Source organism: Marmota flaviventris, chromosome 1 (assembly GCF_047511675.1).
Source record: "Marmota flaviventris isolate mMarFla1 chromosome 1, mMarFla1.hap1, whole genome shotgun sequence".
In the NCBI taxonomy this organism is placed as follows: Eukaryota; Metazoa; Chordata; class Mammalia; order Rodentia; family Sciuridae; genus Marmota; species Marmota flaviventris.
The window spans coordinates 164609136-164626622 of NC_092498.1; the positions used below are offsets into that span (position 1 = coordinate 164609136).

Consider the following 17487-nt stretch of genomic DNA (forward strand, 5'->3'; position numbering starts at 1 on the left):
GAAATAATCTACAGTGTAGTAATGGGTCAGACTGTATGTGGTAACCTTTGAGTCTGAGTAGAATTGATGCCCAGATAAGTTGAAGTTTCATATCTATAAAGCACTGAGTTGGGGTACAGTTGAGTGGTGGTGTTAGCCAGTGGCACTAATATGGGGGAAGTGAGGCTGTAAACACTTGCTGTTCCAGATATATTCAGGATCAAACTGGCAGGAAAATAGGTTTTATTCAATTCCAGCTTTGAAGGAAAATAGAAGGAAAAAAAAATTTTAGAGTGCACTTGCCGGCTGGGTGTGGTGGCACACTCCTGTAATATCAGCGACCCAGGAGGTTGAGTGGTTAAGTGCCCCTGGGTTCAATCCCTGCTACCAAAAAAAAAAAAAAAAAATGCACTTGCCTAGCACACATAAGGCACTGGTTTCTGTCCCCAGTACTGCAAGACAGAACAGTGGCAATAGATCCAGGAAAACGTAGTTAGATGGAAATAGTGGAAAGCCACTGATATAAGTTAGTAAAGTGTGATATGGATGAAACTAATCACTAGATCAAATCTGCCATTTTGAAGTAGAAATGGATTGTTCCTAGTAAATTTGACTAAATAATAAAAGTGAAAAAATTAGGGACACCGGCTGTTAAAATCAAGGAATCAAATGAACTTAATGGAATTCTCCATACGAAATGATTTTGAATGGAAACTGGGATTACAGGCACGAGCCGATGCGTCCATACCCTTTTTTAAAATTGTGAGACAGGATTTAAATGGCTGAGGCTGTCCTCGCATCTGCAGTCCTCTTTGCTTCAGCTCCCTGAGTTGTTGGGATCACACCAACAGGCTTGGCTGGGGATGATTCTGATTATCATGTTTTTATCCAAAATGACCTCAGGCGCAAAATGTACCAGAAATGGCTAGTACCCATCTCTGGCTGCTTGCCACTTAACCTTTCAAAGAAGTTTGAAAGGGGAATAGGAGGAACTTTCCAAGATGAAAAGACTCAGGGCAGTCTATCAACAGCTGATCCCTAGGATTCCCCAGAAAATAGGTAGAAATCACAGCTTTAGTAAAATTGACAAAAGATGTCTTCTCTTTTTCCACTTTGATGCAGAGGCTCACAGGGGGTTTGGAACATGATTTCAAAGCGGTTTGATCTTCCTCAGATAGGTTGGAAAGAGATCTGAGAGTTCTTCATGAACTTCTGGCTGGGGGAGGATTCGTTCCAGCCCTGTGTACAACCTCCTCCATAGAGAGGCAAGCACAGAATTGTATCATATTGAAACACAAAAACAGGGACAGAAAGCCCCTGGACCTTTTTCTGGTCTTGGGGCAGCTGGTTCATCCCAGCCCAGGCACTCAGGAGAAGGAGAAGCCAGTTCCTCCCTCTCCTCCCTCTGTAGTGCTTACTGCCCACTAAGGTCCCTGCTGGCCTCATGCTTGAAAGCCCTTAAGCCCCCCCCCCCCCCCACACACCACTCCTCCCAAGTCTGCTCCAGCATCCAAGGATTCTGGAAGTCTCTCACTTTTCTTTTTTCTTTTTTTGGTACCAGGGATTGAATCTAGGGGCGTTTAACCACTGAGCCACATCTCCAGCCCTTTTTCATACTTATTTAGAGATGAGGTCTTGCTGAGTTGCTTAGGGCTTCACCAAGTTCCTGAGGCTGGCTTTGAACCCGTGATCTTCCTGCCTCAGCCTCCCAAGCCACTGGGTTTACAAGTGTGCACCACCTTGCCCGCTCCTTTCCAGTTTTCAGAGCTGACTGGCTGGTGTGCTCGTGAGATCTGTGTGAGGACAGGAACCCCATCTAGGAGGTGGCAAGTCATGTGTGGTCTGTGTTCCCATCCTCAGCCCCTCTGCTGATCTCCTTGCTGACAGGTAGACTCACCAGTGGTAACGTTAGTCAAGTGTCAGAACTACCCAGCAGAAATAACCGCAGACCAGCAGTTGGGGCTCTGGGTTCCTGGCTCTGGCTGGCCGTGAGAGCCATGTGGTATCGGCAAGTTCCCTTGCAACTCTGGGCTCTCCTTAGGAAAATGAGGGGCTCACCAGGCATGGTGGCTCACGCCTGTAATCCCAGAAGCTCAGGAGGCTGAGGCAGGAGGATCGTGAGTTCAAAGCCAGCCTCAGCAACCTAGTGAGGCCCTAAGCAACTAGGTGTCTCTAAACAAAAAACGAGGAACTTAACCTGGGAAGTCTGTCAACTCCCTTCCACCTCTGTCACAGTCACGGCGCAAATATTTGGATGCTCTTGTTCTGAGAGCAGTTCTGGGCTGGTGTGGACGTGAGTCACGGTCATGACTGCAGCCCGTCTCCCTTCTCACTGGACAAAGGCAGCCCTCTTTGCTGATGACACTTTGTGGGACGCCTGTGCATTTCCAAGTGCTTCCCGGTCATGCTTGGGACAGCGCATAATGAAGGTCACTTATCGCGTCCATTCATGAGCAGCCTTTTAAAATTCTCCCCGTGGAGCTGTTTCCCTGAAAGCTGTCAGGATCTATGAGTCAGGAAGGTAGTTAACATTTCCCCGGGTTGCATCCTACAGCTCAGACCCGAGCCCTGCGAGCATTTTCCTCCTCGGTTCTATTATAAGCCGGGCTCCCCTCCTGCCTTTGTCCTTTGGGCGTGAATCATCGTGCCACTTGTTCACGTGAGGGAGCCTGTGGGTGACGGTCCTTATTCCAATTACGCACTAAAACCAGGGCCTGGGTCCTCTGTGAGGGTCTGAAGGTTAAACTGGATTGGAGGTGCCAAAGACTTCTGGGCGTCCTCTTTCATGTCTGGTGTGAGCACTAAATAGCCAGTGCTCTCTGGGAGTGCTAAATTTGCTTCTGACTCTGGAGGTCACAGGTCCCATGATGACACTGGAAAGCAGCCTGCGTGTGGAAACTCTGGGATGTGGCCTGGCCTGATGGCTGACCCCTTCTCCCCTGAGGAGCCTTCCCTATGAGGCCTTTCACATACTTTCTCCCTTCCTTATATTCCCTTGGTATTTTACACCTCTGTGTCTTGTCAAGGCTGGCCTTGTTTTAGGGTTCCTAGTGAACTGAATTGGAGTCCCTTGTTTAGATGTGGGTTTAGCCCTTCCAGAGCTGAGCCTCCAGAGGGACTTAATAAATGTTGGATGGACTGTTCTGCTAGTGACGAGCAATAGGGTACTCCCCCTCCTCCGGGGCTCCTGCCTGGTGCTTTCCTTGTGTGTGTGGTTTTAGAAATGTATTTTTCTGGGCCAGGGACAGTCGTGCATACCTGTGATCCCAGCTGCTCAGAGGCTGAAGCAGGAGGACCATAAGTTTGAGGCCAGCTTGAGCAACTTAATGAGACTCTGTCAGAATTAAAAAAAAAAAAAATTAAAAGGGCCGGGGGAGTTGCTTGGTAGTAGAGCACTCTTGGGTTCAATCCTCAGTACTACAAAAAGAAGAAAAAGAAAAATGATGAAATATGATCTGGCTGGTTGCAGTGGCACACAACCTATAATCCCAGTGGCTCAGGAGGCTGTGGCAGCAGAATCACCAGTTCAAAGCCAGCCTCAGCAACTTAGCAAGGCCCTAAGCAATTTAGTGAGACACCCTGTCTCTAAGTAAAAATTTTTTTTTAAAGGGAGTAGTGTGGTGTGGTTGGAGATGTGTCTCAGTGATTCAGTGCCCCTGTGTTCAATCCCCACCTCAAAAAAAGGGAAATGTGATCTCTAGCAGGTACCTCAAAACTTCCTAGTTTAAAGCTTTTTCTACATTTTTAGGTATTTGTTAAAGCAATGCCTTTTTTTTTTTTTTTTTAAATGGGGAATTAAACTCAGAGGCACTCAACCCACCGAGCACATCCCCAGCCCTTTTTATATTTTATTTAGGGACAGGGTCTTGCTGAGTTGCTGAGGCTGCCTTTGAATTTGTGATCCTCCTGCCTCAGCCTCCTGAGCCACCGAGATTAGAGGTATGTGCCACTGCGTCCAGTAGCAGTGCCCTTTTGATACCCGTAGCTGTCTTAGTCTGCTCAGACTGCTGTAAAACAGTACCGTAGCCTGGGTGTGTAGACATTTCGTTCTGACTGTTAATTCTGGAGGTTGGCGAGTTCCAAGACGAAGGTACCAGCAACTTCACTGTCTGGTGTGGGTTCTCTCCAGGCTTGTAGAAGGCCGCCTTTGCCTTGTGTTCTCACATCCCCTTTCTTGGTCCCTGTCAGTGAAGGAGTCCCAGTTCTTTTCTTATGATGGTACTAACCCTGTCACGAGGGCTTCACGGTCATGACCACATCTAACCCTAACTACTTCCTTCACCTCCCAAGACAGTGAAATTGGGGGCTGGGGCTTCTACGTGTAGATATGGTAGGGGACACAAACATTTAATCTGTGACAGGATCCCTCCTGCAGGTCCACTCCATGTTCATTGCCGCCTCATTAGCTGCAAATTAGTCACAGGGGCACATCACCTTATCCTGATCCTCGAAGCCTCTGCTCCCAAGGAACTTGAGGGAACAGGCAGTGGGTGTGGACCAGACGCCCAGCGTCAACTTGAATGAATGGACCAGTAAGTGGACAACTGATGGAGACATGCCACCTGGTGTCTGGGTTGCATATAGACTGAGCCCTGCCCTTCGTTGGACTGTGATAAGTGACATGACAAGGTTGGTGTGCTTCTTGTGATGTTACAGTACAGGAGAGAACGAATCTTGCAGAAACTTCAGAAACTTGTTGGGAATTTGCCAGAGAGCGTGTTTTAAAAGGCCACATCAAATGGGCTTCCTGTCCCCTTCTACGTAGGAGGTGTGGTTCCCTTATTTGGTGTGGCAAGGATGTGAAGAAGTGCGGGCTGAGGTATAGCAGCTGTTTCAGAAGGTCCCCATGAGGGTGTCCCTTTTCTTTATATGCAAGCAGGAGAACTGGGGGAGGAGAGTCTACTCTTAAGTGGAGCTGAATGGGAATTCTAAGATTTCCTAGAAATAAAAAAACAAATAAGATTCCATTCTAGAAAGTGCTAGGAGCCCATGGGATGAATCATTATCTCCTGGAGTTGGTTTGAAGCTGTAGGTAGTCTGTAGGTGGAGGAAGGAGCCTGTCTGGGCAGACTGAGGCCCGGAGCTGTCTCACCTGGAACAACCAAGGGTGGGCTGGAGGCCCAGCTGGGAGGCCGAGACCTACTGAGAGGGCATGATGCCATCTGTTTCTTAGCAGGTCACTCAGTTCTAGTAAAGTGAGCGTCTTTTAATACTGCTGTGTGGCTGAGGTTCACCTGAGTGAATGTAGGTGCCTGCCTGGTCCTGGATCTCCACAGCAGATAGGTTCTGCCAGCCACTTTGGAAGGGTTAGCCTGGCATTGATTCAAGATTTCTAGTCGATTCCTTTTCAAAAATTCACTCTCACCAGGTGTGGTGGTGCACCCCTGTAATCTCAGCGGCTCAGGAGGCTGAGGCACAAGGCGAGTTCAAACCCAGCCTCGGCAACTTAGTGAAGCCCTAAGCAACTTAGAGAGGCCCTGTCTCTAAATAAAATATAAAAACTAGGGCTAGGGATGTGGCTCAGTGGTTAAGCACCCGGGTCCAATCCCCAGTACCCCTAAAAAGTCATTCTCAGGCTTTTTGTCAACTCTCCTATAGATACTAGGTTTTATAATAGGTCTTCAGAGCCTCAGATGCTTCCTCCTGGCCTGCTGTGACCCTGCAAGTCATCTGTGTCCTTCAGTCCTCAGCTAGGAGTCTTCCTGAGGAAGTCCTCCTCAATTCCATCTACTGGGAGTCATTTTTCCTTCACATTCCCGACTGGTGTTTCCCTCTGTCCTGGGACACACTCCTGTGCGACTCTGCCGTCTGTACCAACCTCTGGTCTCTTCCATGCTGATTTCAGCACCTGGAGGGCTGGGTGTGTGGCAGGGCGGTAACCAGGGGTGCCAAGGATTGTTTCTTGCCCCGGGGGATGGGGTGCTCCAGCCTCTGAGGTTTCTTTTTTCCCTTAGTGTCCTCAGCCTGTGGTTTCTGAAAAGTTCCTCCAAGTCATGTGAGAATCACTCTGGGGAAGGGTGAGGCCCCTGGCCTTCCCCAGTCTTGAGTCCCAGGGGTTGTCCCTTGGGTGTCCCTTCAAGGCTCAAGTAAAATGACTTGGGGACCTGGTTAACCAAGGGTGGAGGTGGGTGGGCGCTGCAGCGACTTCCTGAGCTCTGGTGGGGAATTCAAGGCAAGCCTATAGAAAATGGCAGCTGGCGTGTTTCTCTGACCATTTCCTATGGTGCGGCACAATTAGTCCTGTGGACCACTCTCAGGGTAGGGGTGTCTGCTGTCCAAAAGATGTCCTGGTAGCCATGGTGAAATTAATGTTAATGACTTAAAATTAATCATTTTTAAATTGATTTTAAATTTTAATATATTTTATTGAGCCTGGTAGATCCCAAATGTTACTTCATCATATGATTTTAAATTTTTTTGGGGGGGGCGGTACTGGGGATTGAATCTAGGAGTGCTTAACCACTGAGCCACATCCCCAGTCCTTTTATATTTAGAGACAAGGTCTCCCTAACTTGCTGAGGCTGGGTTTGACCTCAATATACTCCTGCCTCAGCTTCTTAAGCCCCTGGGATTCCCAACATGCCACCACCCCTGGCTAATTCACATTTTTAAAAAATATTTATTAGTTTGTGACCATATTTGCATTATTTCTACATAATGTTTTTTTCCCTTTTTATTGGTGCATTATAATGTACGTAACAGTGGGATTTGTTATAATATATTCATACACACACACAAAACAGTATAATTTGATCAGTTTCACTCCCCAGTTCCTTCCCTTTCCCTCTCCTCCCTCCCTCTGGTCCCCTTCTTCTATCTGATTTACATTTTTATTTTATTAGTATCATTTATTTACTTTTGGTGGTACTGGGGAGCACTCTATCACTGGGCTACATCCTTGGTACTTTTTATTTTTTTCTTTTGAGATAGGGCCCTGCTAAGTTGCTGAGGTTGGCCTTGAACTTAGGATCCTCCTGCCTCAGCCTCCCAAGTCTCTGGGATTACAGGCATGTTCAACTATACCTGGCCAATAGAAAATTTAATGTATAACTGTCTTGTCTTTTGTACTAAGTCTTTAAACTTAGGGTGTTTTGCACTCAGTGTGGAATAATCACAATTCAGGTGCTCAGGGGCCATATGTGGGGCTTTAGATGTATGGTCAGCTATACTAGAGGTTGCTTGCCCCACTCGATGTCCCTTGGAAGCAGTGACTCTGTTGTTACGATGAGGTCCTTCCCATTGCCTAGCTGGTGCTGTTCCTGCCCCATCACTGGTGTCAGTGTGGATTGAGTGGGGGACCAACTGGTGGTGACAGAACTGGGTCAGAGCCTACACTGCTGGCAACCTGGTCACAGCCCTGCTTCCAGCCAGCTTTGGGGAAGCCTGTGTACGCACAGCCATGACTCCCCATGCACAGAATGCAGCCAGGGGATGCTATCTGGTTCTGACATGTCATCAGTTGAGTCTTGGGTCTGGGCAGGGAAGGTGTCAGTGAGGCCTGGAGGTGCCAACCTGTGCCCCCAGCTGAGCAGCAGAGCTGGAGGGGTGTGTCTTGGGCCTGGGCAGCTCAGCATTTGGAGGGTATGGACCCTGGGGCCCTGTCGTGATTGCCTGAGGCCTCACGAGGGTTCTTTCTTGCACAGGCTCAGCTGGAGGCTCAGAAAGCCACACAGGACTTCCAGAGGGCCACCGAGGTGCTCCGTGCTGCCAAAGAGACCATCTCCCTGGCCGAGCAACGGCTGCTGGAGGATGACAAGCGGCAGTTCGACTCCGCCTGGCAAGAGATGCTGAATCACGCCACCCAGAGGGTAGGACTCATAGCCTCGTGTGTGTGTGCGTGTGTGTGTGTGTCTGGTCTGGGTCTATGCTTATGTGTGTGTAGTGGTTTCCCCCAAGCATAGTTAACAGACTCCCAGTTTTGCCTAAAAACATTCTAAAAGCCACAGGTTAACTTCTCCTTGTGGTCTCTTGGCTGGGCCTGGCCCTAAGTCGTACTCTGGGATGACAGTCACCCAGTGACAGTGGGGCTGCCCTTTCTCCCTATTGTTTAAGGTTTGTCTGAATTAGATTATCCCTGAAGGTCTTGACAGTGGACTTGGGCTTCCCACAGGAGCCATGTCATTTTCCAGGGCTGTCTGGGTTTTGAATGCCAGATGGAGCCTCTTGATGAATAGTCTCTGCTAGGCACAGTGGTAGTGTGTCTGTGATCCCAGCCACCTGGGAGGCTGAGGCAGGAAGATCGCAAGTTTGAGGCCAGCCTGGGCACCTTAGACCCTATCTTAAAAAAAAAGAAAAAGAAAAAAAGTGTCTGTGTAATCCCAGCGGCTTAGAAGTCTGAGGCAGGAGGATTGGGAGTTCAAATCCAGCCTCAACAAAAGTAAGGCACTCAGCAACTCGGTGAGATCCTGTCTCTGAATAAAATACAGAATAGGGCTGGGGATGTGGCTCAGTGGCTGAGTGCCTCTGAGTGTAATCCCTGGTTACCCCCACACACACACACACAAAGTGTGAAGCCATGCTGGGTGTTCATTTAGGGTGTGCATATGCTGGTGGTGGAAAGTGGGGAGTCATGGTGGGTAAGATCAGAATGAAGTAGGCGCTTGGGCCTGGCTTTCCAGGTTGAAGCTGGGACTCAGGGAGCCTGCATAGAGTAGGAAGTGGACAGTGGATGACCTTTTTCTAGTATTAGACTCACTGGGATTTAGGCCGTTATCTGTTGTCTCTTTAGCAGATCCCAAGACCTCTTTGGTCACCCTGCTCAGAATCAGAAGTGGTACTGTCTTGATTTATTTGGGCTGCTACCATAGAATGCCACAAACTGGGTGGCTTATAAATATCAGACGTGTATTTCTCATGATTCTGGAGACGGGGAAGTCCAAGATGAAAGTTCCAGAGGATGCATCTGGCAGGGATCTGTTTCCTGGTTCATTAGAGGGCTGTCTTTTTGCTGTCTCCTCACTCCATGGAGGGGCAAACTAGCTCTTAGGCCCCTTTTTATAAGGGTCCTAATCCCACCCTCATGACCGTATCACCTCCAAAGGCCTGGCTCCTAATACCGTTGCTCGGGGGATTGGGTTATAACATGAATTTGGGGGGATGCAAACTTTCAGATCATAACAAGCAGGGACAGTTGCTTGGCTCGGTGACACTTGCTAACCCTGCGGAGCTTACCAGGGGTCTTACAGCATGTTCTGGATACCGCTCTTCTCTTCCAGGCCTGGCTCCTGAGCTGCTCCTGGGATGTCCTGGCCTGTGTTCTTGGTGTTCTTGGCATCCCTTGGCAGTAGCCTCAGTCTGTTGTGCACACTCTGTCCCATTCTATGTTGAACTCAAGAGCCAGAAAAAGAACGTAGAAGCGAGGCCAGAGGGTTGCTACAGGGTAGACAAGTGCTTGAGTGTCACTTCAATGGCTGCAGCCACTCCCACCAGACCTTGCTGATGAGGCTGAAGTGACATGCGGAGGAGTGGGGGTTGCAACTCTGGTCTGGTGTCTCCCTGAGAGCTGCCTGCGGGACTGGAATAGAAAAGTCAGGAGTCCGTGCCAATGGCTTCTCCCTTTTCAACATCACCTGCCACAGCTGCTCAAGTCCTGGGGTATCTAATAATTAAAGATGGCCTTGAGCGTCCTTAAATAGAAAGCCTGACACACAAATCACTTGAAGACTCAAATCTGCGTTGACTTTATGCCACCTCCCCTGGAAGCCTGAGGCACTCTGGCCTTGCCTGGCTTCTGTGGCCTTGAGTCTCCTGCCCCCTAGTGGTCATGATGCTCATAGAGCTAAACATAGGCGGGAATTGTTTCCCTGCATCAACTCATGAAAAAAAACACAAAGGGGAGGTTGGTGGTCTAGGGAAATCACAAGACAAAGCCTGCTAAGGTGTAAAAGGACAAAACACTAAAGGAAATTCGAACTTAGCTGCAGGTTCACCTTCCTTTTTAGTACCCCTGACGCCCAGCTGAAGATCCACGCCAGCCTTTAAGAAATTATTTCAGAAATCATTGACTCTGTTCCTTAAAAAAGAACGAAATAGATGGCCGTGGTGCAGCCTGTAATCCCAGCGGCTCAGGAGGCTGAGGCAGAAGGATGGCGAGTTTAAAGCCAGCCTCCACAACATCGGGGTGCTAAAGAAACTCAGTGAGATCCTCTCTCTAAATAAAATCAAGGCTCCAGAAAGTATCTGCCACTTTGTCTTGCTTCTGGATACACCAGGAAGCTGGTTCTTCCTATCGCCTGTCTTCCTCATCTCCACACCTAAGGTTATCCGCATGTCCCTTCTCATTCCCCTTAGATTTGCTATGGTGACATTCTGTGGCCAGCCGTGGAGCCACAATTGAAGCCAGCATCCTGGGGCATGTGAGGAGCCCAGGTGCTCTCTATCAGGCCACAGGAACAGCGAGGAGTTTCAGTCAGACCCACGGAGGCTGCTGTTGAGCAACCTCCCTTGGGGCACAGGGCTCTGAATCCCTCTGCTCTCCAGAGAGAGGTTTGGGCAACAGTCCCCGCTACCCCTGGATGCTCTGGCCTTGAGACAGCCTTCATGGGAAAGTGATGGCTTTTTATCCTCTGAGTCGGGAGACCCCGGCCACCTGTGAGGGAAGGATTGCCTTTTCTGATGTCTGCTGAAGGAGCCAGACGGAGAAGAGGGCAGTGTGACTTGGAAATGGAGAGGGAGTCACGGCTTATGAGCTGGCAGCAGGCAGCTGCTAGAGAAGACGGGACATGGCCAGCCTCTGCTCCCTGGTCCGCAGTGAACATGAGGCCCGGGATGGCAGACAAGCTGCTGAGGACAGCTGCCCTGCTATGAATGGCCCCGAACCATAAGTCTCTCACGTGGCATGGAGAGCCACCTCTGGGGTCCTCTTGGAACAGGGATGCAAGAAGAAACATGCTCAGAAGATGCTGAATGAAGTTCCGAGTAGACCTGAGGGGGGAGGAACCTCAGGTTGGGAACAGTTTAGAAGGCCATGTTGGGAGGCTGAGTGCCATGCTGCGGGTGAGTTCAGGTTGTTCTCTGGTGGGACCCAGCAAGGAGGCTGTGCCTCGCCAGGCTGGCACACCTGTTTGGTGCCCGTCGGCAGGAAAGCACAGCTGTCTGGAATCTTCTGTGGGCTTACCATGAGCAGGGGCTGCTGTTGAGCAGTAGCTCCATGGTCCCTGGACCTTTAGGCCCCAGCTGCTCTGGTGCTTCGGGGAGTGCAGCAGGCCGACTCTGTCCTGACGGCCCGGGAAGAGAGGCAGAGGTCTGTGGTTCCCACAGCACCCTAGTACTGGCAGACCTTCTGCAGGGCCCTCTGTGCTTGCCTGCTTGGGCCTGGGTGCAGTGCCAGCTTCAGCTGCCTGGGTCTGCTGGGAGACAGTGGGCACCAGTGGGCGGTCCACTCTTGAGCATTTGGGGTAGGTCTGAGGGGCAGGAGCGCGTCTCTGCAGGTTTGCGGAACCTCAGGATGGCCTGACTTCTTAGTCCTGAAGGCTACAGTGGACACTCTGAAGCTCACAGAGCCTGTGGATGGATGGTCCCCAGGACAGAGCCCACTCTGGTGAGAAAGTTCTGAACCATCTGGAGGGAAGTGAAGACCTTCTTCACGTTGGACAGTTGTCTCCTTCCGCTAAGTTCACCTGGAGCCTTCCAGCTCAGGGAAATGAGGCAGAAAGCTGAGCTTTGTGCCCTGTTTTCCTTTGTGTCCCCCGTGTGATCATCCTATGGAAATGGCAGATAGGCCTCAGGGACCTGTGAGTAGAAGCCAGGAAAAACTGGCCTATGTCAGAAGTGTGTCTTCCTCCTCCTCATCCATCACCTCAGATTCCACGCCTGTTCCAAGGCCCCCTGGATCCCCCACTGCCTTGAACGATGGTCACTGCTGCTAGGAGTGTCCACACCAACAAGGCTGTCAGCCCAGAGTTTAGTTGACTGTGTCTTGCGCAGTGCCTTTGTATGCAGTAGGTGTTCAATCACCACATGCAGCTCTGACTCAATGATGGCGGTAAAATGAAAGCAGACCTTGCAGATGGGAGGAGAATTCTTGGAGTCCAGATCACAATACCTGGTTCATGCAGGCTTTGAGGGGGGAAAGGCTGCTCTGGGACCGAGGTTCAAGCACTGGTCTGATTGCTCAGGCTGGTCCCAGCTACCTTGAGGGATTCATTGTGGCTTTCCTCTGTGGCTCTGCCTCTGTCCCCTGCTGCTTCAACCTTGCAGGCACAGCCCCTGTCCCTGGGCTCCCTCTTCCTCCCTTACCCTCCCTTCCCTTCCATCACCACACACCTCAGGACAGATTCTAGGCTGCAGATGGAGGAGCTCCTTGGTTACCTAGGAGATGTACCAGGTGACAAGCTTGGTGGCCCCCTCTCCCCTTTAAGGCGGGAAGCTGTGTGTTTTCTTTGAAGAGCTGGGGATTGTGGGTAGTGTGGGGAGGGGGGATTCAGACAGGACAGGGTAGAGGTGGCCTGTTAAGGATGAAGTAGGATGTATTTGTACCCTTCAGTCTTTACTGGCAGTGTCGCCAAGTGCATGTTTAATTTTAGAAAGGCTTTGCTTCTGTTTGCAGCCTGGGGACTGAGGGAGACGGAGGGTCTGTGTGCTGGTGAGCACCTGGCATCTTGCAGGGGACTCTTTCTGTTCAGTAGCCTGAATTACAGCTTTTGGAATTCAGTCTGTTGAATACGCATTCAGACCACTCCTCACAGGTGAGCCCTGCCTGCAGATCCTTTTGGAAAGAAACAAATCTCCCAATATTTTGTCTTTGTTGATAAGCTTGGGGTTTTGGGTATTCATAAAGGTTACTCCAGTCAATCCTTACAGTTCAAGATTTAAGGCAAAGCTGAAACATTCCTGAGGTTCCCGCAAATGTCAAGCACAATATTTTTAGTGTCTTTTGTTTCCTTGTGAAATAGTGGATGTTAGAATGAGCTAAGTGGTTCTCTTAACCCTTTGATCTTGGTTGAGAAGTCACTTTAGTCACCCCCCTGCCCACTTAGCTCATTTCCCTTCTCTGACTTGGTGGGGTTTTTTTTCCAGGGAAGGGGGCTACCAGGGATCCCAGGGTGTTTAATCACTGATCCATATCCCCAGCCTTTTCTAATATGTTATTTAGAGACAGGGTATCACTGAGTTGCTTAGGGCCTCGCTAAGTTGCTGAGGCTGGATTTGAACTTGTGATCCTCCTGCCTCAGCCTCCAGAGCCGCTGGGATTATAGGCCTGTGCCCCCACACCCAGCACTTCGTGACTATTTTAAAAATTATCTCAAGCCTTTGTTAAAAGATACATGTTTTTAATGTGAAAGTGTAAATTGATACAAATAAAAATGGTGTCCTGGCAAAGACTTTAACTGATGGAGGAAACTGATACATAAGATGTTATAACAATTCTTGAAGTTTTTAAAGAGAATGGAAGAAAAAACACTCACAGAAAATCAGGAATGTTGAAGTAGACTTACAGTCAGATACAAAATTGGTCATTACTTAGAGGGCAACTGATAATCAATTACATCTTCACTAGGATATAGTTCAGCTTCATTTCTCTAGATGAGAATCATCTATATTACTGTCAGTGTTCAACAACTCACAAGATTGTAAAGTAGCTCCAAGACAAAGTCAAATATAACTGAGGAGGGTCCCTAAAATAGAACGTCAGTGATTTTTTTTTGAAAAAATTTTTATTCTTTTTAGACATATAGGAATTGAATTTAAAAAATCACTGATATATCGAAGGCATTCACAATTTTCCCTAGAACCTTTAAACATCATTATTGTAAGTAATTGAATAAATTGTAATTATTGAATAAATGAGCCACCACCGGGGGCTGACTGCAGCTGTTGCCTGGAGGAAAGGGTATAACCCTTCTGTGAGCTTCTCTTTGAATCTCAAGTTACAGGCAGGGTGGACCCTCTAAAAACTGTCCTGGCTGGGGTCCAAGTAGGTGGGCCAATGACCAAGCGTCCTTTGAGCTTCTCTCTGATGCTCCTTAGGTAAATATAGAATGACCCTTTAAGCCAGGTGTGGTACACGCTTGTAATCCCAGCAACTCCAGAGACTGAGACAGGAGGATGGCAAGTTTGAAGCCAGCCTCAGCAATTTAGCAAGGCCCTAAGGAATTTAGCGAGACCCTGTCTGAAAAAAGGGCTGGGGATGTGGCTCAGTGGTAAAGTGCCCCTGGGTTCAATCCCCAGTACCAAAAATCCCTTTAGCTTAACTGTGCTCCTGCAGAGGAGAGGGAAGAAATGACCAGCTGTGCTGTGGGCAGGCCTGCCCTGGGCTGCCTTCCTCTTCCCTGAGGGCAGACATTGTCTTGATGGAATGTGAAGAAAGAATGATTGAGCCTGTCTTTGAATTGCCTTGATTTTTGTCCCTCAAGGACCCCTAAAAAAAAAAAAAAAAAATTATCAACAGGCTTAACAAAATATTCCCTCTAGAATTTCCCACCAGAACTTGGACTTATCTCCTGAGAGGATTTTTTTTTAACAAACTTCAAGATCTGATATGAATGACATGGTTGTCATTTTCATTACTTAATGTAAAATTTGACCTTTCTGGATCCTCGATTTTTTTCCTGTGCTCAGCCAATGAATTCAGGATATTTGGGGAAAGACAGACACACACACACACACAATACTGGGGTGGAGCCCAGGGGCTCTCTTTTTTTGAGACAGGCGTCACTAAGTCGCCCAGGCCAGCTTCAAACGTGTGATCCTCTTCCTCAGCCTCCCAAATTGCTGGGATTACAGGCATGGACCCAGCTTCCTGATGCCTCTTAAGTTCCCACTCACGCTATTTGGCCATTTATCTGCCCTTCAGGTCCTGCCCCAAGAGGGTAGTAAGAAGAGCTCAAGATGGCTCCTTACAGCCAGGAGGCCTGAGCAGAGGAAATTGGTTGAGTCTGAATATTCCAAAATTTTCTCTAATTTTAATTTTTCCTTTTTCTTTCCCATAAACTTGGCCATTTAATCTTACCTGGCAAGGCTCTTTCAAAATAGACCCATGGGAAAGAAAATCCCATTTAATTGGAAAGTTGGTTCAATCTGAGAGTCTGACTACTAATTTCCTCCAAGAACCTTCTCACAAGATGATATAAGTGATACCCTGGCCAGGAGCTGTTCTGGGCTTGACTGAGCTGACCTCTGCTGTTGTTGGAAGGTTATGGAGGCGGAGCAGACCAAGACGAGGAGCGAGCTGGTGCACAAGGAGACTGCAGCCAGGTACAATGCCGCCATAGGCCGCATGCGACAGCTGGAGAAGAAACTCAAGAGGGCCATCAACAAGTCCAAGTGAGTCTGGGTGCAGCCTTCACCAGGCTGCAGGGTTGACATCTTCCACATCCTCTCACCAGAGCCCCCTGTCCAGGCCTCCTGGTCCTCAGTGTTCTCTGTGACCCTCCAGAGGCAGGGGATGCTGAGGGGTGGACTGCTCTAGGCATGACTTGGGAGATGCAAGAGATTTTCCATACTCACCCAAGGCATCCTACAATCCCTTGTCCTCTGCATGCTAGCAGTGGGGGGCATGGGAGCTTCATGGGTCAACTCTAGTGTTGACGTCCCAGCTCCTAAAGAGCCATGGTCTTCTGGCAGACTCTGAATCCAAGGGACTGGGAGAAAGCTGACGTTTCTTGTCCTTTCTCTTGCTTGTGACCTGGTTGATTCTGCCAACTGCCCAACTCTAGCTCTGGCCACCGTCCTGAAGGATCAACTAGAGCCCCCAGATTGTGGTGGCCCCACCAAGCCCAGTGAGGGCTGTTCTCGCCCAGCAGAGGAGGTGGTTTAAGCAGCCTCATGTGTCCTTCATCCTTGGAAAGCAGATCCACGGCAGCATTGCTGCCGGGTACCGCTGTGTGGCCTTGAACAGCCCCCCATCACCACCAAAAGGAGAGTAAACCAAGTGCAGGGTCCCCAGTGTCCAGAAATGAGCCTCCTATCATCAAGCCCTGGGTGAGGCCCACCAGCTCTGTCAGGTGTCTGTCACTCGGGCCCTGAGGCTGGGAATGTCACCTTCATCTCTTGGCCTTGTCAGAGTTCACTAAATCCTGTCCCGCTGCAACTAATGTCTCCGATGCACCTCGTGAAGTTTGTCGTGGTCATTGTGTCTTATTACTCTTACAATTTTCCTTCCCGTCTTCCGCAGACCTTATTTTGAACTCAAGGGAAAGTACTACGTGCAGCTTGAGGTATGTATTGCCTTGGGATTTGTCCCTTTTGGGTTTTTTCTGCACTCAAAACGCCACTTTGATGTGGTAGCGGGCTTTCAAGTGACCCATTTGCTGTTTCAAGGGGAGCGTAGAGAGAGATCCTTGACTGAGTTTTTAGATCTGAAAATGGTCCTGATGGGTCTCCCATGGCGTCTGAAGCTAACTCTGCCATTTAGTGACTGTACTATGTTTTACACTTGCTTCTAAGATGGGTACCACCTGGCAACTTGCTGGTTCCCAGGCCTCACCCTCCACCTGCTGGATCAGAACCTCTGGGCGTGTGGCCAGAGATCTGAGTCTTCAGCAGCCTTCCAGGGAATTCTGATACAAGTTTGAGAACCAATGTACTAGGGACCAGATGGCTAGACTGTGGGACTTCCATGAGTTCCTTCCCTGACGGGCTGTAATCCACCAGCGAGAGTTTCCGGATATCATAGCTTGTCACCTGGATGGGAGCACAGAGGGGTTGGTGGCTGAGTTTTCTATCTGGTGAGTGGGTGGCTGTGAGGAGTAATCGGGCTCTGAGTCACATCTTGGGAAATTCTTTGAAGTGCAGAAAATGTTCTTGAACCTGCACTTCAACAAGTGTCTTGGGGCCAGTGCGGGCAGCGCTCACTGACTGAATCTCCCGTCTTCCTGACCAGCAACTGAAGAAGACAGTGGATGACCTGCAGGCCAAATTGACCCTGGCAAAGGGCGAGTACAAGACAGCCCTGAAGAACCTGGAGAGGATCTCAGACGAGATCCACGAGCGGCGGCGTTCCAGTGCCATGGGCCCTCGGGGCTGCGGCGTGGGGGCAGAGGGCAGCAGCACGTCTGTGGAGGACCTGGTGGGTGGCCAGCCTGAGCCAGATGCTGTTTCAGGTGAGCTGGGCAATAAGGCCATGTGGCTTATGCGATCCACTTCCAGGGCTGTCTTGTCCCAGGATCCCCGCCCTTTATGCCCATGCCAGAGGATGTCAGAGTATGCAGCCCTGCAGGCTCTTTCTGGTGGCTTCCTAGGTTTGGTGGACTACTGTGTTCGGTGAAATGCTAAATGTGCTCAAAGAAGTTTGGAAAATGTTACACCTTCATCCCACTCTGACATACTTTAGAACATTCAAGGTTCTGAGAAGTCCTGCAGGGAAGAGTTGTCTAAGAATAGGGACTCTGGGCTGGGCACAGTGGTGCATGCCTGTAATCCCAGTGGCTCAGGAGGCTGAGGCAAGAGGATCGTGAGTTCAAAACAATTCAGTGAGACCCTGATTCTAAATTAAATTACAAAATACGGCTGGGGGTGTGGCTCAGTGGTCAAGTGCCCCGAAGTTCAATCCCCAGGGCCCCCCACCCC

At 49.5% G+C, this 17487-nt stretch overlaps 1 protein-coding gene across 2 annotated transcripts in view; it reads left to right on the forward strand.

The window, feature by feature from the left end:
- Positions 1 to 17487, forward strand: part of Sh3bp5 (SH3 domain binding protein 5) — a 71121-nt gene that overhangs the window by 49720 nt on the left and 3914 nt on the right. The window contains exons 1-5 of one of the 2 annotated variants that reach the window (XM_027947824.3): positions 4378 to 4608; positions 7623 to 7787; positions 15113 to 15243; positions 16094 to 16136; positions 16802 to 17021. In XM_027947824.3, the coding sequence (XP_027803625.1) occupies positions 7764 to 7787; positions 15113 to 15243; positions 16094 to 16136; positions 16802 to 17021 (418 nt within the window). In that variant the 5' untranslated portion in view covers positions 4378 to 4608; positions 7623 to 7763. Of the gene's footprint in view, positions 1 to 4377; positions 4609 to 7622; positions 7788 to 15112; positions 15244 to 16093; positions 16137 to 16801; positions 17022 to 17487 lie in introns of those variants that run through there. The other variant, XM_027947823.3, reaches the window with a different exon arrangement.